Below are 21,937 nucleotides of genomic sequence, written 5' to 3' on the forward strand. Positions count from 1 at the left end.
CTTCGGCTTGTTGCTAAAGATGCAATTTTGGTTCTTACTAAGGAAAAAAAAAAAGCAATAAGGATATGCCTACTGGTGCTCTTTGCACTCTATGCAATATTCATGAGGAATCTTCTATCCACAATATGAGCAATACATTACTCTATTTGCTTCGCCCAGAACATGGTACACGTTTTTTTTTTTTTTTGATAATCAAGTTTTTCTTTTTTTAAACAGAACTAGATATTATAAATATATAAACTTGAGAATAGGCTCTCTCAAGTGAGCTTGAAGTGACAAATACAGACCTCACTAGATAAGTAATCTCGAGAAAGAAAGAAAAAAAGACACATAAAAAAAGACACATAATTACATAAAAACCAAAAATCCAACTCAAAACAGAGATTCCAGCCCCAGAAAAATAAGGCTCTAATGAAACAAACCAACCACTAACATACCGCATCATCGAGGGATAAAAAAGACCAACGCTAAAAACCTAATTGGAACTTGAGAAGAGCAATGATGTTGCACAAGAAAAACAACCTTTGAGCTCCCATCTCTTATCTTAAGAGAGAATAGCCCAGGACACTCATATTAGGCTCAATGAAAAGCATATATAAAAGACAGAGGCAGACCTTTAGCAACAGTAGGTTACAACCTTTTTTCAATGTTGTCAGTAAAAAATTGAACCACCGTGGTTCAGTTTCATCTTCAAGCAACATGACTACGCTTCCGGACATCTAAAGCATCAGTTGCTAATTTTAACATTTAAATGCACAAAAGATATGTTTCAAGCTTGATAATCCAGCATGAAATTATAAATATTCCTACATTACTCTCATAGTCATACACTAGTGACTGGTGCAAATGCCTTCAACACATACATTCCTATGTACCAAAAAAATGGCTTCAGCACACTAAAGAGGGCAAGCATCGTTTTGAATTTTTCACATTTGTATTTTGACAACAAACTAATCTCTTCATATATAATTTCCACACAATATCTACACCATCATAAGGAAAAGATGTCAATTTACAAAAGAAAATGGCGAGAACGGTCAATATTCCTCTCTTCAGCTACTTATATGATCAAATACTTGGTTCCACACTTACATTATGGTTCTGTCTTTTGTGTGAGTGCAATCAACATCTAGTAAAGCACATGATCTAGGTCAGAGACTCAGTCTCAATAAGCAACTAGAGAACTGGGATTGGAGTGTGGTGCACTGGGGTGTGTAATCTAAATTGTGAGCAACAAAGAACCCGTCTGCATACATGCTTATTAGAGCTTATTGGAGCTTATTTACTAGAAAAAGCACTAAATAAGCTTCAATAAGTGTTCTTTTGCATCCAAACGGGTACAAAGTAGCCTCACACAAGATATTTTGTCTCAAATAAGTATGGAATGGTAAAGTGTCTCAAACTAGTACCCTGATAAATGTTTGTCCAGAAATGCTTTAGCCAGATTACTGAAGCTCACGCTAACTTCTTCAGCTGCAGCATACCTCTTGATGACATCAATAACTTCAGGCTTTAAAACCTCTTCCTTGTTAGATTCATCACAGACATAGTAAAGTGCTCCAAGTGCAGAATTTACCTAAAATCAGGTAAATGCATTGGTTGTTTATTAACTTGTAATGAACGGTTATATGGCCATAAATCAACTTTAGAATGTACAGATAATATAAGAAAACATTATTTACTCTGTAATTATCAGAAGCAATGTTGAGAATGCATTGATATTAATGTGAGTTTAGTAATTATAAGGGATATAATTAAACTACCAACAATGTCATGCCTTTCTAGAAGTTTTGCAAATGAAACAGGATTTCATCATGTTTTCCATAATATTCACCATGCCAATCAGGACTTTCGACTTTAACTTGTCGATATAGACCTCAACAGCATTAACTTCTTATGGCGCATTTCTCTTTGTATTTGGTTTGCTTTCCCTTAATGCAATCCACACACAACCAAGATCAGTAAAATCTAGATTTGGTAGAATCACATTCTTTACTAATCTTCCCTTGGACATTTATGCCACAAGTATGGGGAACTTTCATTAAGCATGTTACGCTTAATTCCACAACAAATTGTGGCAGAAAGGTGTAATAGAACATTGTTGGATATGGTTAGAAGTATCATGAGTAATTTTTCTATACACAAATTTTTGTGGATACATCATACATGCATTAAAAACTGTTGTCTTTGTTAAAGAGGTTCCTACTGAGGCAGGTCCTAAAAGTCCTTTTGAGTTGTGGACTGACAGAAAACCTAGTTTAAGGCACTTGCATGTTTGAGGTTGTCTAGCAAAAGCAAGAGTATATAATCCACATGAAAAGAAGTTAGATCCTCGACCAGTGAGTGGTTACTTCATTGGCTACCTAGAGAAATCTAAAGGGTAATATCTTTTATTGTACAAACCATAGCCCAAGAATAGTAGAAACTGCTAATGCAAATTTCCTTGAAAATGGTAGTAAAGTGAGTTCAGTAATTATAAAGGATATAATTAAAATAGAATGTTCTCCAAAATAAAAAAATGGAAAATAGAAAGGCAAGCATGTTTTAAATATTTAAATTTCATATGAAAAATCAGATAGTTTTTTTTTTCACATATAAGCTTTAACATTTATTGATGAAGTAAGTAACGTAAATCATACATGTGCATAACTTGTCGAGGGGAAAACTGATATCTAAAAGCAATTTATCGCTATTCATGGTTTAGCAATCCCTTTAGGCTAGAGGCTCTAGGGTCTGGAACTTAAGAGCCAAACATAATCATGAATGAACAAAGGAAAACAATGTCAATAAGCAAGTTCATATCCTTACAGTGTTTCTGACCGGGCTTGATAAACATTGAATGATAAGAGGTATCCCATCAACCTTAGTTACAATTGCTGCATTAGCTGGATCTGCAAAAAAATTGTTACTTATTTTTATTAATCAAAGACAATTAATCAAGTAGAGGTGTAGAAACCACAATATTACGGAACAAGAATTACCAGCACAAGAATTGCAGACCCCTCCAATACCGAATTCTATTAGCTTCTCATTGGGTTCAGTTATGCAGTCAAGGAAAAGTTCCAAAACATTGAGCTGCAAAGTTAAGCAAAGACATCTTAGTTCATCCCGCGCACTTTTCTTTCCTTGTAAATGAAGCTAATGGGTCCATACCTGACGTAAGTAGTTATAGTTGTAAGGATCATAAGCGAAGTTGGCCAAATTCGCTAAAATCTTCTCTTTTGCTTCTGGAAACACAAGAAACACACCATCAAACAATGAGATAGTAGAATTAAACAATCTATAAACAAAGGTGCTTGATTTAAAGAGTGCTTCATTCAGGAAATATTAATATACAAAAACAGTTTACCCTCCTCAGAAGCATTCTGAAACTGAGTCACCAGTTCCTGAAAAAAATGTTATCCATCTTAGATTCTCATACAAAACCAAATAATTGCAACACATACAACATAATGGTACATTATTGAATTACAAAAAAAAATTGATTTCATATGTTATTCATCTTAGGTTCTCATATGAAACCAAATAATTGCAAGTTGCAACACATACAACATAATGGTGTATATTACTGAATTACAAAAAAAAAAATGATTTCATTAGTTAGAGAGAAAGAAATGAAGAAGCACCTGAAGGTATTGCAATCTGGGAGTTCCATATTTTCCTGTTCTCTCTTGTTGCCTATGGTCATTGGTGAACATTTATGTTGTTCTTCTAGTCTATAGTCAATAAAAGTGAATGAATTTGGGTTTGGGGCATTATATAAAATATATCCACCAAATAATAATAAGGATTAAATGTGTGTACGCGCAGTGGCGGATCCAGGACCCCGGGGTCAGGGGGTTCAAAATTTTCAAATCAGTACATCGATAAAAATATAATTAAAAACAACTGTTTTTTTTTGGATAAGCTAAATGTATTGAATGAGAGTACTAGGGGTACCCAAAAAGACAAAAGTCTATACAATGTACAAGAATAAGAAAACCAAAGTTGAGCACTTAACACAAAGCATAGAAACGAAAAACATCAATAGCCAAAAGGCTCAGAACAGAGCTAAACAACTCCACCAGAATTAATAAAAACATCCCACCACTCCTAGTCTCCTATTGCAAAAACTCAGCCTCTGCAATCTCCTTTACTTGGCTACATGCCTTGAAAAGCAATTCAGCCTCCAATTGACAGCAAAACAATTACCAGACCCTTGTCTCTTGCAAAAACCATGAAGCTACAGAGTTCAGGCCTACAAACAACTCATATTTGTAACTTCATGACAGCAACAACGATCTGTACCCAGAAAAACCTCTTCACCATCAGAAAAAAAACAAAACTTAGGGATACTTCCAACCACAATCATAGGCTCTCCAGGCAGATTCTTGGGTTTGTGGGATCTTTTATATGAGTAAGAAAAACAAAAATTATACAACTCAATCAGTTCAAAGTACTACAAACTCATTTGACAAATTTACCAAATCTACTCAATTGGACCATTATGTCTATGAGTATTGAATGAAAGTATTGTTATTTTCATCACAGCACCTTTTTTCTCTTGGTTCGTACTCTATTTATCAAATCAACACGTGTAAATGCATCTAGGAAGGGACTTCAGAAAATTATGTTTTGTCAAGGACCTGTGCAAACTCTCTCTCCCTAAACTTGGTCTGGTACCTTACAGCTTACACTCCCAAGCCCAAATTTTGGTTTCCCAGAGTAGAATTTCAAAATTTCTTTGCAAAGAACATAACCTTACTAAAACCCCTCTTGCCTCATAAACTGAGAACATCTAAAAACTATGATTATAGCAAAAATACACAAATATATACTACAAAATACAAAGTGAGAATCAAGCTAAGGTGATGGGTAGAAGGGATTTGAGTAGTCTAAGGCTACGATTATGACCAAATCACCAAACATGTCATCAAAATCAAGCTTGAGAAGAGAAAGGAAATCAATTTAGGGTTAGGGAAATCAGCCATACCTAGGGTAGAGCCGCAGCAGACGGGCGGCTGGACTGGTGGACGGTGGTGGCGTGGCGTGGTGGTGACCGGTGGTGGTGGTGCGCCGTGCGAGAGGGTGAGAGCGTGGACTGGTGAGCGAGCGTGAATCGTGAGTGAGAGGGTGAGAGCGTGACTGCGTGTCTGTGAGTGTGTGAGAGAGAGGAGTAAGTGGGGTCTGGCTGCAAATATAAAATCTCAGGGGGTTCAAAAAAAAACATTACAAGGGGGTAAGTAGAATTTTATGTTTTTTCAGGGGTTCATCTGAACCCCCTGACTTGGCTGTGGGTCCGCCCCTGTGTACGCGTCGGTATAAATAAATTTTACACAATCATCCGATGGAATTCCGCTACATTGAAAAATATTTTTTTTTAATTAAAATAGGGAACAAAATTTAATTATGGCGATCGAAGAACCAAGCTTCAACCTTGAGAAAACCCAGTTGAGGACGGGAGATCGAAGAATAGGGATGCGGTGGAGAGGAGTCGCGATAGAGATGGATTGTGGCGTTTGGGACGGCGAAGGTGGTGTTGGCTGCTACGGTACTGTACTCACAGGCACGGTGGTGGTCAAAGCGGCGGTGAGAGGGAAGAAGAAGATGAAGAGGAAGAGAGTGGTGGGGAAGACAAGGAATATGGATTTTATTTATTAATGATGTGTTCTTTTCTTTTTTTTTTAAATGAAATGGCATCCAGTGGCAAAATTAACAATGTCATGTTATTAATGAAGTCCACGTACGCAGCTTCCATTAGAAATTGGGTAAATAGCCAACTTGATCCCTAAATGTATCAGCCGATTTCACATTGGTCCCTAAACTTTTAAAATGCCTCTCGCGGTCCCTGAATGTAGCAAAACTCATTCACGTTAGTCCCTCGGTTAAAAACATGTTGACGGACGTTAACAAATTTATTTTTTATAATTTTTTTTGCCTGGGTGGACTGCCTAAGTGGAATTGGAATGTTGAGAAAACATTTAAACGTGAAATTAGTCCCTCAATGTGGCAAACTAGTCCCCAATGTGGAAAAAATAATAATTTCTATCACCTCTAAATTCTGATTCAGATCCAAAAATCTTCCAACTTCATCACAAATTGAACCCAAAAAACTTTAACAATGACGTAGTTTTCACGATGAGAGCTTTCAACGTTCTTACTTCCATAAAGTGAAATCCAACATCTCCATTCTCTATTTCCCACCTTCTCCAACATGTACGATAAAACAAACATACCCAGAAAGCAGAACAAGTTCATCATCTTACAAAAGTTATGTTGAAAATGAAAAGGAGAACTTACTCTTTGTAGGAGATCAACAAATATCAAGACAGAGTGACATTTGTCAAGAAAAAACATCATTTTTTTTACATTCTTCAAATACCCAATTCATGATATATTCAAGAAAAGAAGGCCGAGTAAAAGAATGAAATTTTGGAAACATACAACCCATTGAAGCAAAGATACAAACATGTAAAGTGCATAAAATGAAAGAGGAACTGAAGAGTTGGATTTTGAGAAGGATATGCAAGATCTTCACTCTCATCTCCGTCCCCAGCAATAGACGATGGTGTAGAGTTTCTGCGAATTGTGAATTTACAATTTAGAGACCAAGATGAAGGCTTTAGGGGAAAATGTTACAGGACGTGAAGCTATGATTATTCTCCCTCAAGTACCCTGGCCAGCAGCGCATGGCGGAGTGGTACCTCTTTTCGGATCCCTCCCGACTCGAATCCAACCGCGCGGGTTGGAGTAGCTGGATTTGGACCCGCCGAATCTGAGATCTGATTTGTGGAAGAAGATGAAGGTTGAGGGAGGTTGGTGTTGGTGGAAGAGGGTTTCAGTGGTGGTGGTGGTGTTGGGTGAGAGGGGGGATTTGGTGGTGGTGGCAGTGGTGCTGATTTTGAAGGTTAGGTTGAGAGAAAGAAGATGAAGGTTGAGGGAGGAGGAGGAAGGAGATGAAGTTTCATTTTCTTATTTTTTGGGGGAAAATAAATAATTTCCACATCAGCACTCTTGGATGGAAAAAAATTCCACATCACTGATTCCGTTAACGTCCCTCAAGTTTTTTTAACCCAAGGACTACCGTGAATGAGTTTTGCCGCATTCAGGGACTGCGAGAGGCATTTTAGAAGTTTAGGGACCAATGTCAAGTCGGCTGACACATTCAAGGACCAAGTTGGCTATTTACCCATTAGAAATTAAACGGCAAGACCCAATTGTCACGTCCTGATCTTTAGTGTACTAAAATTGCTCATTTTAAATAAAGGGGATCAAAATTGCACAAAGGGCATAAATCAGAACAAAAAGTGCAATTAAGCCTAAGAAAAATTTAAAAATCTAGTAGCGATGACAATGGAACCCGAACCCGATTTTACGGGTAAAACCCGATATGATTGGGTTTGAGTTTGGTATTGGTGAAACTCGCACCCGAACCCAAACAATATATATGAAATTGCAAAACTACTCTTACATTTTTTTTATAAGCAAAAAACTACTCTTGCATATCATGTTAACAACTTAATTTATTAACAATTTGATCATATTAGAACATTAAGGTATCATATTTTTTGGAAAAAAATATATAAAAGGTTTTTTCACAATAAATTAATACAAGTTGCATTTTGTTTTGCAAAAAAATCTATACCTCAAGTTAGGTTAAGACGTGAATTTGAGACTACGACGGGTTTGGGTAAACCCGAAACCCGACGAGTTTGGGTTTGGGTTTAATATGAGAGTTTGAGTTTGGGATAGGCGAAACCGAGCCTGACCCGATCCGTTGTCATCCCTAAAATCTAGATATCTTAAAAAAAAATTAAAAAATTAATGACTTATTAGGTAGTTGTTATTGCCACCCTTCACATCCACCGGCTTTTAAAGTGTGAAAAATACTAAAAAAATGTCGTTAATGAAAAGTGAAAAATACTAAAATGTCCTTCATAAAGAAAAAAACATAACAACTCCCCCTCACATCCTCTCTCTTCTTTCTTCCCTCACCAACATCACTCATCTTCATTTTATCTTCATACCCATCTCCAAACACAATATCCATCTTCTCCTCTCTCCTTTTTCTATCTTTATAGTCGCTCATTCCCATTTGTTCGTCATCATCACCGCCCCGTCATTGACAGTCGTCGTTATGATCTTCGTTTTCAGATTTTTTTTTTCCTACAGCTAAAAACACTTTAAAGTGTGTTTAGCTGCATATTTCAACATAACTAATATCAAGTAAATTTAAAACAAAATACATATTCAAAATTCGTGATTTTCTTTCCTGCTCATAAAAAAATTACCAAGTAAATTTATCATCGTAAATCCTTAATGTAATTTTTCTTATTTTAATTAAAATATCTTACATAAAATTATTATTGAAAATATTTTCTCAATCAACATTCAAATTTATTATTTTTAAAAAATACTAATGTATAAAGTCCACAAAAAATAACTTTAAAAATATATTTGTAACAAACATTTATAAATTCATTATATATAAATTATATCTATATATATTTGTGCAATTAAAGATTATAAAAAGATGCCAAAATATAATAACACACAAACTTTAGATTTTATCTAACAAAAGTCAGGGGTGGATATGTTGTGGTGGGTGACGGTGGTGATAATGGTGGCAATAACAATGACACGTGAAAATATACTAAAAGAATGTTTTTTTCTAGAATGTTTTTCCACGTGACACCCCCATATCATCTCAATTCAACATATTCGTAAATATTAAAAGTAATTTGTATTGGTATAAAAAAATAAAATAAAACCCTATATATAAAAAAAAACATATCCGTAAATATTAAAACTAATTTGTATTCGTATAAAAAAACTATATATATAAAAAAGACATATCGGTAAATATTAGAACTATCTTTTTCTTAGGAATTTTTTCCCGTTCATACGAACATGTGCCATTGCCAACAACAACCCTGCTGCATAGGTTTTGGTTTAACCTCAACAACAACGAAATCAATATGAAGAGATTGAAGGATAAGAGATTGGAAGATGAAAAGTAAAGCTTTTGGGGGTTTCATTGTGAGTGAGCGTAAAAAAACATAAGAAATTGAATGAAGGATGTTGTAAAACACAACTAAAACTATCACTAAAATGAAGGTGGTGCTTATAAAAAAAAACTTAAATGAAGGTGGTTATGAAATCAGTTCAATCAATTTATCTTAGCATTAAGCATTGAATTTTTAAAACACAATATACTTTTTTTCCTTTCAAAAAGCAAAGCTATTATCTTCATTAATTTAACAAAAAAAATTATATTCCTCTTACGTTTTATTTTATAAATTTTTACTTTAAAAATCAAGACCATAAGAGTTTTCAGTTCAAAAGTAAAATGAATTTAATTTTTTAAATTTAAAAGATCATAATTTTTTAACTATTTAAATAAGTACAAAATTATGGTGAATAAAGACACAACATGAAAATATGTCATAATCTTTACAAATCCAAACAAAAATATCAATTTTGGATGTATATTTCAAACAAATACATTGGCTATAACAGTACAAAAATAAAAGTCACTTGTGCCTCACACGGGTAATTCCACTAGTTATTAAATAAATTGTAAGATACATAATAATGGAAATTTTGGAATATTATTTAGTATTTGAACGATACTTCACCTAATAAGTATTATCAAGACACAGATTATATGAGTTCCTTCACTTTCTTCACTACTATTGTACAACGACTCACTTACCCAGTTCTAGTGTATCAATGTTTGATCCTCTTATTTTTGAGACAATAGAACTGGGTAAGTGAGTCGTTGTAAGATTTATTAAGGTTCATATTTATTAACCGCGCGTTGGCAAATCTCCCTACTTAGAGACAAATTACCTCACCATAAATGTATTTGCCAAAAACACAACCTGTATAAGAGCATCTCCAATGCAAGGCTCTTAGTTCTTATTTTGGACTGGAGGGGATGACGTGGAGTTCTTAGTTCTTAAAAATAAAAACTAGGTTCTTATATAAGAAGTTTTTGTAAGATCAAGATTTGGTCATGTGGTACAACTCTATGTTTTGATGATAACAAGTATTTATTTGTGGATGAACAATTATGGTACTCTAACGTTTGTCTTGAGTGTTTTGACAAACAGGTTCTGATTCTGACACCAGAAGATATATTCATCAGAAGATCTGAGGATCAGAGGCTCTGAAGGCCCAGAGGTTCTGAAGGTCTAGAAGCTCTGAAGGACCAGAGGCTCTGAAGGTCCAGAAGCTCTGAAGGTCCAGAAGCAGAAGTTACGAAGGTCAGAGGATCCAAGCTTCCCTCTGACTCTGATCACCAAGCTTCACAAGTTCCAACATGAAGCGTCGACAGATCAGAAGTAAATGGTTACAGGCAAATGTCACTATCAAGAAGTACAAGAGCAGTGTACTATTCTGACAAGCCTACCTACCAATATTCAGCCACAGCAGGTTCTGGAAGTTCCAGAAATGCCCTCCAACGGTCACATTCTCTCAACAGAAATATCCTTTGCACCTTGGACTATTTAAGGCTGAAGAAGAGAAGAAAGATTGAGGAGAGAGAAACCAAGAGCTGCAATACAAGAAAAGATTCAAGCCTCCACTTTCTTCATCTGTTCTTATTTAGTTTACACTCAGCTTATTCAGAAGCAAACCTTTGTAAACACCAACCTCAAACAGTTGTTTGATTTTTCCTTAAGGGACCGGGTAGGTCAGTATCCTTAAGAAGACTAGGATCTGTGTATCTTAGTGGTGATTCCTTAAGGGACCAGTTAGGTCAGTATCCTTGAGAAGACTAAGAGAGTGAATCTTAGTGTGAGCTAAGTCAGTGTATTGTTAGTCACTTGTAGGTTTCAAGTGCAGTTGTAACAATTATCTGATTAGTGGATTGCCTTCATTCTAAGAAGGAAGAAATCACCTTAACGGGTGGACTGGATTAGCTTGAGGGATTTATCAAGTGAACCAGGATAAAATACTTGTGTGCTTCTCTCTTCTCTCTATCTTTATCCGCAGCACCATCTATCTCAGATAAACCGAAAAGATTTACTTTAAATCTTAAGGGGAAAGTTTTTATATTCAAAACTCTATTCAACCCCTCCTTCTAGTCGTTTTTCACACCTTCAATTGGTATCAGAGCGCAAGTTCTGATTACCACACTTAACAGTGTTCAGTAGATCCGGGCCAGTGTGAAAAACTCATGGATTCCACCACTACTACAAGCAAATATCAATACAGTGCAAGACCAACTATCTTTGATGGTCAGAGATTTGATTTCTGGAAAGACAGAATCAAAAGCTTCTTTCTTGGCTTTGATCCTGATCTCTGGGATTTTGTTGTTGATGGCTACACCCCTCCTGTTGATGAACATGGTGTAAAGATCCCAAGGGAGAAGATGAGTGAAGATCAAAAGAAGGAGCTCAGAGATCATCACAGATCAAGAGCTATTCTGCAAAGTGCCATTTCATATGAAGAATATGAGAAAATTATTGATTGTGATTCCGCTAAGTGTATAAAAGTTCCTTAAAGATGACACATGAAAGAAACAAAAAGGTGAAAGAGACAAAGGCGTTGTCTCTGATCAAGCAGTATGAATCCTTCCAAATGGAACCTGACGAATTCATTGAGGATATGTTTTCCAGATTCCAGTTGATTACTGCCGGAATAAGACCCATCAACAAAAGCTACACCACTGCTGATCATGTCATGAGGATCCTTAGAGGTCTTCCTGAAAGCTGGATGCCTTTGATAACTTCCTTGGAGCTCACAAGAGATGTTGAGCAGATGATTTTGGAAGAACTCATAAGCATACTGAAGTGTCATGAACTAAAGCGTGCTGAACATCATGATCAGAAGAAAAAGTCTATAGCCTTGAAATCCAAATCTGAAAAGGCTAAGGCTCTCCAAGCAGAAGCAGAAGAATCTGAAGAAGCCTCTGAAGATTCTGATGAGGATGAGCTGACTCTGATATCCAGAAAGCTCAACTGCATCTGGAAGCACAGGCAGAGCAAATACAAAGGCTCATCAAAGGACAAAAAGTCAAAGAAGCACTTCAAAACAAAGAAAAGTCTGATGGTGACTTTTGATGAATCAGAGTCTGAGGATGTTGACTCTGATGGTGAATTTCAAGGACTCATGGCTATTGTCAAAGACAAAGAAGCAGAGTCAAAAGATGCAACTGACTTTAACTCAGCATCAGAAGAAGATCCTAACTCAGACGATGAAAATGAGGTATTCGCTTCTTTCTCAACCTCTGAATTAAAACATGCTTTGTCTGAAATTATGGATAAATATAACTCTCTCTTGACTAAGGATAAAAAGTTGAAAAAGGATTTCTCTGCTGCTTCTAAGACTCCTTCTGAACATGAGAAAAAGATTTCTGAATTAAATGTGAGTAATCATGCTTTAGTTAACTCTAACTCTGTGCTCAAAAATCACATTATTAAGTTAGAAGAAGTTATTGCTTGTGATGCCTCTGATAGTAAGAATGGATCTAAATATGAAAAATCCTTTCAAAAATTCTTGGCTAAAAGCGTAGACAGAAGCTTAATGGCTTCAATGATCTATGGCGTAAGCAGAAATGGAATATATGGCATTGGCTATTCTAAACCTTCTGAAGTTGCTCCATCATCTCTTAAGAAAGGAACTTTCTCTATGTCAAAATATCATGCTCAAATTCCTTTATATTATCCTGTTGAAAGACTCAAAGTTGTCATAACTTCTGGGCTAACTAACAAGAAAGGACCCAGAAAGTGGGTACCTAGGGATAAGATTATATATGTTGCAGATATCTTCAATAGGTCCATCGAAACTCCAACCATGGAACCTGGACAGTGGATGCAGGCAACACATGACGGGAGAAAGGCATATGTCCCAAGATCCAAAACTTGAACCTGAAGGTGAAGTTGATCTTGGAGGAATCAGTAGAGTAAGATTTGGTCAAGGAATCATTGGTTTTTGATAAGAATCCCTTTGTTGATATTCTGAACGCTATTCATGTTAGAATTAATGATAAGCTTGACTCTGACAAGTCAAAGCTAGCTGAAAAAGCTTGCAGAGATGAGCATGACCGTTTCAGAAAGAAACAAAGACTCAGAACTTGTCAAACCAGAAGCAACAACATCAGAAGATGCTACTACAACTTCTGACTTGCGTCATCAGAAGAAGAGTAGGTTCCTAGTTTCTCATTCTGAAGATGAAATTTTGTCCAGAATGGAGATGTCACCAGAACCACACTTCTGCTCTCATCAGAAGATATACTAATCAGCAGCCAAGTATCCCTTGGTATTCCTTCTGAGGGGGAGTATTTCGTCTTATGCTCTTACTATTTTTTTTCCACCTTCATTCTTTTTGCTTATGACAAAAAGGGGGAGAACTAATAGTATCTTGACAACTCCCTTATGTGATCAATTTCTATGCTCTGACAATACATTCTGATTGATGTCATCTCTTTCAATGCTATGATACATCTTATGACTCAATTAACTCTGATCACATACTTCAATATAGCTCAGAATCTATATACTTCTAGCGTGGTTGATATTAAGTATTAGATTCAGGGAAAGCTTAGCTCAGAATCAAGCTCGAGTCTTCGATTCAGAAGGAGCTAGATAAACTATACACATCAGGATAAGCTTTAACTCTGATACCTTATACTCTAAGTGTAGTTTATTTGTTTAGAGTTGTTCATCAAAATACATGGTTTTGTGATCATCAAAAAGGGGGAGATTGTAAGATCAAGATTTGGTCATGTGGTACAACTCTATGTTTTGATAATAACAAGTATTTATTTGTGGATGAACAATTATGGTACTCTAACGTTTGTCTTGAGTGTTTTGACAAACAGGTTCTGATTCTGACACCAGAAGATATATTCATCAGAAGATCTGAGGATCAGAGGCTCTGAAGGTCCAGAAGCTCTGAAGGTCCAGAAGTAGAAGTTACGAAGGTCAGAGGATCCAAGCTTCCCTCTGACTCTGATCACCAAGCTTCACAAGTTCCAACATGAAGCGTCGACAGATCAGAAGTAAATGGTTACAGACAAATGTCACTATCAAGAAGTACAAGAGCAGTGTACTATTCTGACAAGCCTACCTACCAATATTCAGCCACAGCAGGTTCTGGAAGTTCCAGAAATGCCCTCCAACGGTCACATTCTCTCAACAGAAATATCCTTTGCACCTTGGACTATTTAAGGCTGAAGAAGAGAAGAAAGATTGAGGAGAGAGAAACCAAGAGCTGCGATACAAGAAAAGATTCAAGCCTCCACTTTCTTCATCTTTTCTTATTTAGTTTACACTCAGCTTATTCAGAAGCAAACCTTTGTAAACACCAACCTCAAACAGTTGTTTGATTTTTCCTTAAGGGACCGGGTAGGTCAGTATCCTTAAGAAGACTAGGATCTGTGTATCTTAGTGGTGATTCCTTAAGGGACCAGTTAGGTCAGTATCCTTGAGAAGACTAAGAGAGTGAATCTTAGTGTGAGCTAAGTCAGTGTATTGTTAGTCACTTGTAGGTTTCAAGTGCAGTTGTAACAATTATCTGATTAGTGGATTGCCTTCATTTTAAGAATGAAGAAATCACCTTAACAGGTGGACTGAATTAGCTTGAGGGATTTATCAAGTGAACCAGGATAAAATACTTGTGTGCTTCTCTCTTCTCTCTATCTTTATCCGCAGCACCATCTATCTCAGATAAACCGAAAAGATTTAGTTTAAATCTTAAGGGGAAAGTTTTTATATTCAAAACTCTATTCAACCCCCCCCCCCCCCTTCTAGTCGTTTTTCACACCTTCAGTTTTAATTTTTGAGTTCTTAGCATAAAAAATTATTTTTTCTCTCTCATTCATTTAATTTAAGTATTGAATTAGCATTTAAATTTAAATTATATGGAAATAAAAAAATATTAATATAATGGTATTGTGGGATAACTCCATCATTGTGAAGCTTTTGATTAAGCGAATGAGTTTGAGATTGTTGAATTCCGCCTTCTGTAACGCCCTGATTTCTCACGGGTCACTACTTGCTTAATTAATGCTAAAGACTAGCTAATAGACTCCACTACCCCGATGACTAGGGATATTTAAATAGAAAAACAAATGATTATCTAAAACTCCTAAGTTTTAGCTTACAATTTGTTTGTATTGTTTGATATAAACTTTTCAATTTCATAAAACGAGATTGACACCAAAAATTTCTGCTAAGAGTTGCATTAGAAAGAATTGAGACACCAAATAGAGTAAGTGACTCACGGTAGAATGGGGTAGTTTGAGGGTATGCATTTTAAGAGCTAGAACTAGACACTATGGTTACTAGCCATCGACTCTGATATCACTTGTAGGGGATTCAATCACCTCGATTGCACGGAGTTGTAGAGCGAGAAATCACAGATAAAACACACAGCATCTTTGGTCACGCAGTTCGGCCAAATTTCCTACCTCTGCGGCTATAGAGTAGCTATAGCTCTTTTGTATTACTTGTGGCATGAAGCATGTGGTACCAAGTACAACTTTTAGGGTTACATTGTTATCCTATTTATAGTGGATTCTATTGATCTCTATTTTACAATAAAATCCTAATAAATCTTATAACAATCCCTTAAAACCTTTTTTTTGATAGGCAATCCCTTAAAACATTTAACAATCCACATTAAATCAAATCCTAATAAACTAAAAATTTTAGCCCAAAATATAATGAGTCAAATCTCAACAATCTCCACCTTGACCAATTCTGAACTCCCCTATGAAGATCTGCTGCTTTAGTTTCCTGATTCTGATTTTTGGGATTGAACTCGACCTTGCTCAACACCTCGTTGCTTCACTCCTCCACCTTGGCATCCATCCACTTCTCCTTCCCTGGCGTGGCCATCGCCTCTTGAAAGTAGACAGATCTCCACCTTGTTCTGTGTCTTTCAGATCCGTCGGTTTCTCCTATCATGACGACTTCTACAATCCTTGTTGACCTCCCTTCGCAGCGGAAGATATCAGTTGTCACTATGGTTACTAACCATCAGCCCCTCCGCAGAAGTTACTCGGCCGTTACCATGGTTACTAACCATCGGCCCCTCTGCGGAAGTTGTCCAGCCGTTACCATGGTCCCACGAATCATCGGCTCTGATACCACTTGTAGGGGATTCAAGCACCTCGATTGCACAAAGTAGTAGAGCGAGAAATCACAGATAAAACACACAACATCTTTGGTCACGCAGTTCGGCTAAATTACCTACCTCTGCGGCTATAGAGTAGTTATAGCTCCTTTGTATTACTTGTGGCATGAAGCATGTGGTACCAAGTACAACTTTTAGGGTTACATTGTTATCCTATTTATAGTGGATTCTATTGATCTCTATTTTACAATAAAATCCTAATAAATCTATAACAATCCCTTAAAACCTTTAAGAATCCACATTAAATCAAATCCTAATCAACTAAATATTTTAGCCCAAAATATAATGAGCCAAATCTCAACAAAACTATTCCCACCAAAGTCTTGAAATCATGTGCTGCTTTCCCTTGTGACCCTGCTGCATCCAGCACTGTCTTCTTCACCTAATGTACCTTTTCTCTCATGATTTTTCCCTCTTCCTGCAGCAAAATCAGATTCATGCTTTTCACCAACCCATCTTTGGTGAACACCCCTCCCTCAATCTTCACACCAATCTCCAAAATATCCTCAACCAGTCTTCCAGCCACTCCATGATCTGCAAATAATGGCCTGCAAATCATAGGCACCCCATTAGAAATGCTCTCAAAAACAGAGTTACACCCACCGTGAGTCACAAACACCCCAACAGATTCATGTCCTAAAATCTGAGTTTGAGGAGCCCAATGCAATATCTTCCCACAATTTTTTGTTCTCACAAGAAACCCATTTGGTAAAAGACCCTTCAAATGGTCCTTTAGAGACCACAGAAATGGAAACCCACATTGTTCCAATGCCTCTGCCACCGCCACGATTTCATGTGGTGGCGGTGTCTGCTGAATTTAATTGACTCAATAGATCATATAGATATAGATACAGATTATAGCATGTTGTGATTCAAGGATGTAAAAGGAATTGTGCACCTGAAAGGATTGAAGATTCCATGATTCTACCAGAGAATGAAAGAAAAGAAAAGGAAACCAAAGGAGTGGAACTGCTCTCAGCACCTAGTAATAGGTTATCAACATAAACTGTCTAATGGGGCAGCAGTTTATATATTACCAGTTGAGACCAGGGTCCCCTCATTAGGCAAAGTTAACTGACCTAACCCATCATAGGACAGTTACTAACAAAAGCCTAATTTACCATCTATCATAATACATGTAATTGAATTAATTTAATAATTCACATAATTGATATTAATGACCAAACAAAATATATTCTAATTAATTGATAATGTTAATCCACATAACAAAAGAGAGAGTTAATTATAAATAAATCTAACAGTGTCCCCACAGTCCCAAAGCCAATATACACCACAGATCTAGCACCCTGGTTTTCCAGCCATGACAAGCAACCAATTTCATCGGTTTTTGATGGTGGCAAAGGAGGAAGAGGAAGAGAAAGAGTGAGAAAACCAACATAAAGCATGGACATGGCCGTGTATTGCCTTAGGCCAAAAGGGCAATGGCCTAAGGCCCCCAATTTTTTTTAATACATAAGACATACTATCAAAATTTGAGAGAGGTAACGAAATAATAGAAAATTAGATAATATAAATTGCAACGTGAGAACTTATAAGTGCAATGTGAGAAATGCAACTTTAATAATTATTATTAGTAGTAGACTAGTAGTGTTTTACATTAGCAAATTGACATTTTTCAAAACACTAAAATATCCGTTATTTTTACATTCTCATAACTGAAAAAATTAATTTGTGTTACTCATAGTTTTTTTATTAATTATATATTTATAGTATTGTGCAAGTTTGCTCTTCACTCATTGTTTCTTCTCTAAAAATAAAATATTAATTTTTCTATGTTAAAGTGAATTGTCAAAGAGGATATTTGATATCAAAGTGTTGCAACATCTCTCATTGTTTCATTCATTCCGTTCCAGGTTCTATTGCTAACAATATTTTGTTTATTTTTCAATGTAAAACTTTGGTAAATGATTTCGAGCTTAAAAAAATAGAGATAATATAAAAATTGATAATATATGATGTATTAAGTCTTTTTAAGATTCTTGTCAAAACAAAATTACTTAAACAATTTCACCTTAGGTCCCGAAATCTCTATACACGGTCCTAAGCATGGATTGCAGCTTCGATCTCATGTCATGAATAAACAGAGGAGGGTCTAATTCCTCAAAGAAATTGATTACCACAGCCTTGGCTTGTGGTAGCACTCTACCCAGTGAACCTAGTGTCTTTGAAAACAGAGTCTCGTCTTCTCCAGCAACATTAACCACATAATCTGCCAAATCTTCAACCTTCATCTTAGACCAACCAGGAAGAAAATCCAATGCTCTGTGTTTTGCTTTTGCACCGTTTTCACCACCAACCTCTTGGCGCACCAAATCAGTGTAGAAATGAACGGAGAGAGAGCATGACCATGGAACCCAAACCGCAATCCATGGAACATTCAGCTTTTGAGCTACGAGGAGAGAAGAAGTGACAAAAGCATCAGCGATGATGCAAGTGACACTCTGTTTTGACTCTGTTTGTGCCAAATCTACACCCTTTTGCAGATTCTCAGGGCCAGCCTGAAGGAAAAGATTCACCCTCTCAACTGGGTGGCCACCGAGTACATGACCCTCTGGGGTACGGTTTAACGGGTGGCTGTAGTTTCAAATGTACTCCATTAAAATTAGGTAAATTCTGTGGTACTCATAAATTTTTTTGGGTGGGAAAGAAGAAGCAGAGTGATCAGTGTAATGTTGAAAAAGTTTTGTTTCGAAACTCTAGACGTTATACTCCGAGATTTAATGAGGTTAAAAAATGAAGACAATATACATAAACTTTTTGGAGGAAACGTAGTAATACTTGGAGGTGATTTTAAATAAATACTACCTGTAATAACAAGAGGAAGCAGACAGGAAATTGTGCAAGCTACTGTAAACTCTTCATCAATGTGGAAGCATTGCAAAGTTATGAAATTTTCTAAGAAAATGCGGCTAACCGATTTGTTCTAAGCATTCCATAAAACACTTTAAAGTGCGAGCGAAAAAAAATTAAGGGCGTTTCTGGATTTTACGAATATAAGGAGGTATGGATGTGAGGTGGTGACAATAACAACTGTCGACTTGTTATCTTATAAAATAAAGTTATCTATAACTACTACAAAGGTGAAGCATTTTGGCTACTATTCACATAAGCGTTTTTATTCAATGTGGTGGAGGTGCACCGTAAGGAACTATTGTTGTTACTTTTTGGTTTTTCTATTTGGTTTCAATTGAAGAATTAAAAAGTTATAGATCAAGGTCCATCGTAAGGGCTAATTAAGGTTGTTTTTTCTTACCTTTTGGTTGGTTTCATGTAGGTTTGTAAACTTTTTTGGGTTTTATCATGTTGATTTGCTTTTTGTTGCTCACCTGGTCAGTGGAAAGTTAATGGATGAATTTGAAGTACAATTTACTTTTTGGTGAACTTTTGATAGGATAAAGTTGTTCGATTGTTTAGTGTGTGAAATTGCTTTCAATTGTTGCTATATAAGGGCGTGTTTCTGACTTTTGAGAGGCAATTCTCATTCACACTGATATGCTATCTGGTCTGTGCTATCTCCTAATTGCTATTTTCATCTTGCTGTGATCTCTGTCCGGTTTATTCTAATGGCTTCATTTGCTGCTGTGGACAATGGGAATCATATTTTGGGAGCCAATCTTAGTGATACCAATCTCTAAAATTTGCATCGAGATTGCAGGCAAGAAGTCCAAAGTACATATCTTTTCTCAACCATCATCGCATATACATACATGAGGTAAGTTGCCTATCAAAAAAAAAACTCTTCCGGTATTATTTCTCCTTTTGCAACCCCCCCCCCCCCCCCCCCCTCTCCTCTGAATATTATTGAAACTTTTCAAACCAAAATTCATGAAAGCTGGGAATGGTGTTTTTCATTAGGTTGTGTATAGAATCTATGTTCTGTGAATTTTATTTTTGACAGTAGTGAATGAAACTTGAATGATTGACGTTAGAAACTAGAACATGGCATCTATACTGGGTCACTCCAAGTCCAAGCTGAGTATCTATTTTAAAATAAATTTCTGCATTTTAAGTTTATAAATACTAATGAATTGAATTTTTGTAGTGGCAAAGTGGCTTGTGGGTACTCGAATTAAGAAAGTACCTTGTGTGAAGAATTGACAAAAACAGACAATCTACAAAAGGCTTTTAATGTGACACTCAAAATCATTAAATAGACTCATAATGCGCTTATAAAATTGGCAGCTATCTCACTTGAAGCAGATTGCTGGAAACTAAACAAGGTCAAAGGGGAAGAGATAGCAGCATTATAAAGCTAGAGATCTTATAGATGCAGATTTTAAGCAACAAGACAAACACAGGTAATAAAGTTCAAAAATTTCAACTAATCTGTGTTGTAATTAAGATTGAACCTCTTAATATTTAAGCTCCTGCTCTTTTTTTCTTTCAGGGAATGATCCAAGTGTACAAGAAATGGGGCAGTTGAACCACAAGAGAAAATTTCCTTAAAAAATGGTATTTTGATGTTATATTTGCTCCCCTCAAAATTTGTATTATGCCTACTCTAATCAAGCATGGTTAATTTTGTTTAATGTGTTGAATTTCCGCCCCTCGCCCATAATTTTTCTCGCCCCGTCCTTCCCTAGGGAAGAAGATGCACTTCCTTTTCCTGTCTGAGTTATACAAATAGAAAATCACAATGCAAGCCCCATCAAGAGATGAATGAGTAAAGGGAGTGAGTATTAGAACAAAGACTACGCCATAAAAGAGGAGGTTGACTCTGCTATGCAGTAGTATCGGATGTATTTTCATAAATGACAATGGAACATGAAACAAAGAGGTATTCTGATGACAGGAGAACATCATTTTAAAAGAAATATTGATGAATCATACAGGTTAATGTTCATGAACAATTGTCAATTTTCCATATCTTTGATGTACTGTGTTTTTCATTCTTCCTTTGTTTTTTATGAACCTTCAACTTTATGCTTCTTTTTTCCTTAGTTTCAAACAATGCTTCTTATGTAACCTGTTTTCTACTTTGCCTTGTGATATGCAAAATACTAAGCAGACATTTATGCTAGCAACCAGGACAGCAGAGGCTGATTTGTTGCTCACAGTTTGTATACTCTTGATTGACTCTACCGAGCACTTCATCTTATTCAAAGTTAGTGGGAATCAGGGACATTTTACTTTGGTTAAGATTTTCCTAATCTTAGTTGTGCTGATTGTGTTAGGTGAAAAAATATATATATAACTGAATGTAGGTGCAATTTTTTTTACATATTGCGTTATATGTGTATTATGTTAAAATAAAATTTTAATTAAAATATAAAAGCATCTGTGCATCGCACGGGTTATTTCCTAGTTATATTCAAGCATCATTTTTTCTCTCGTTATGTTACATTCAAACATCATTTTAGTTAAATAGCAAGTAATTATTTTCATACTTTGTTTACAATTTTAAGAAAATATTTTACAAATTATACTATATATTTTTCATTTTTGATCTCTTAATTTTTATCTTTTTTTTTTTACATCAGAAAGATAAATTGCACCCGCCAGGAATCGATCTCTAGACCTCCCATACTCAACCATGGGCATTAGTTTTAACACCCCCTCAATTAATCATCCACCCTCCTTTATATATCAAAATGTCTCAAATACCCTTAAAATTTAATTTCATTCCAAACATATCCCTTTTCCTACCTTATCACTACCCTCATCTTTTTTGTCACACCACCCTTCACTTTTACTCTCATCTCATAGTTTTCTTCGTTGCCACTTTTCACACTTAATATATGTGAAAACATTTCATACTTTGTAAGTGTGAACCGATGTATGTTCATTCCCT

The 21,937-nt window shown here is 36.0% G+C and overlaps 1 protein-coding gene, 1 long non-coding RNA gene and 1 pseudogene across 2 annotated transcripts; 1 reads left to right on the top strand and 2 right to left on the bottom strand.

The window, feature by feature from the left end:
* Nucleotides 1-915: 915 nt before the first annotated feature.
* Nucleotides 916-5,155, bottom strand: LOC130733803 (uncharacterized). Its single transcript, XM_057586072.1, has 8 exons — nt 4,973-5,155; nt 3,627-3,716; nt 3,350-3,386; nt 3,154-3,227; nt 2,982-3,075; nt 2,809-2,891; nt 1,410-1,576; nt 916-1,129 (listed from the first exon to the last, which is right to left on the bottom strand). The coding sequence occupies exons 2-8, from the start codon at nt 3,696-3,698 to the stop codon at nt 1,123-1,125; spliced, it is 534 nt and encodes a 177-aa protein (XP_057442055.1). The 5' UTR covers nt 3,699-3,716; nt 4,973-5,155; the 3' UTR covers nt 916-1,122.
* Nucleotides 5,156-15,809: 10,654 nt separating this feature from the next.
* Nucleotides 15,810-19,077, bottom strand: LOC130727887 (anthocyanidin 3-O-glucosyltransferase 7-like; annotated as a pseudogene).
* Nucleotides 19,078-19,264: 187 nt separating this feature from the next.
* Nucleotides 19,265-21,431, top strand: LOC130731633 (uncharacterized). The gene is made up of 3 exons (XR_009016766.1): nt 19,265-19,858; nt 20,329-20,444; nt 20,534-21,431. It is a non-coding gene; the product is annotated as an uncharacterized LOC130731633 (long non-coding RNA).
* Nucleotides 21,432-21,937: the final 506 nt, after the last annotated feature.

This window comes from Lotus japonicus, chromosome 1 (assembly GCF_012489685.1).
Source record: "Lotus japonicus ecotype B-129 chromosome 1, LjGifu_v1.2".
NCBI classification, from domain to species: Eukaryota; Viridiplantae; Streptophyta; class Magnoliopsida; order Fabales; family Fabaceae; genus Lotus; species Lotus japonicus.

Coding starts and splice junctions, on each gene's coding strand:
- LOC130733803 (XM_057586072.1), bottom strand. CDS start 3,698: ATGTTCACCAATGACCATAGGCAACAAGAGAGAACAGGAAAATATGGA. Junction 3,076..3,153: donor ACTATAACTACTTACGTCAG/GTATGGACCCAT, acceptor TTAACTTTGCAG/CTCAATGTTTTGGAACTTTT. Junction 1,577..2,808: donor CAAGCCCGGTCAGAAACACT/GTAAGGATATGA, acceptor ACCTGATTTTAG/GTAAATTCTGCACTTGGAGC.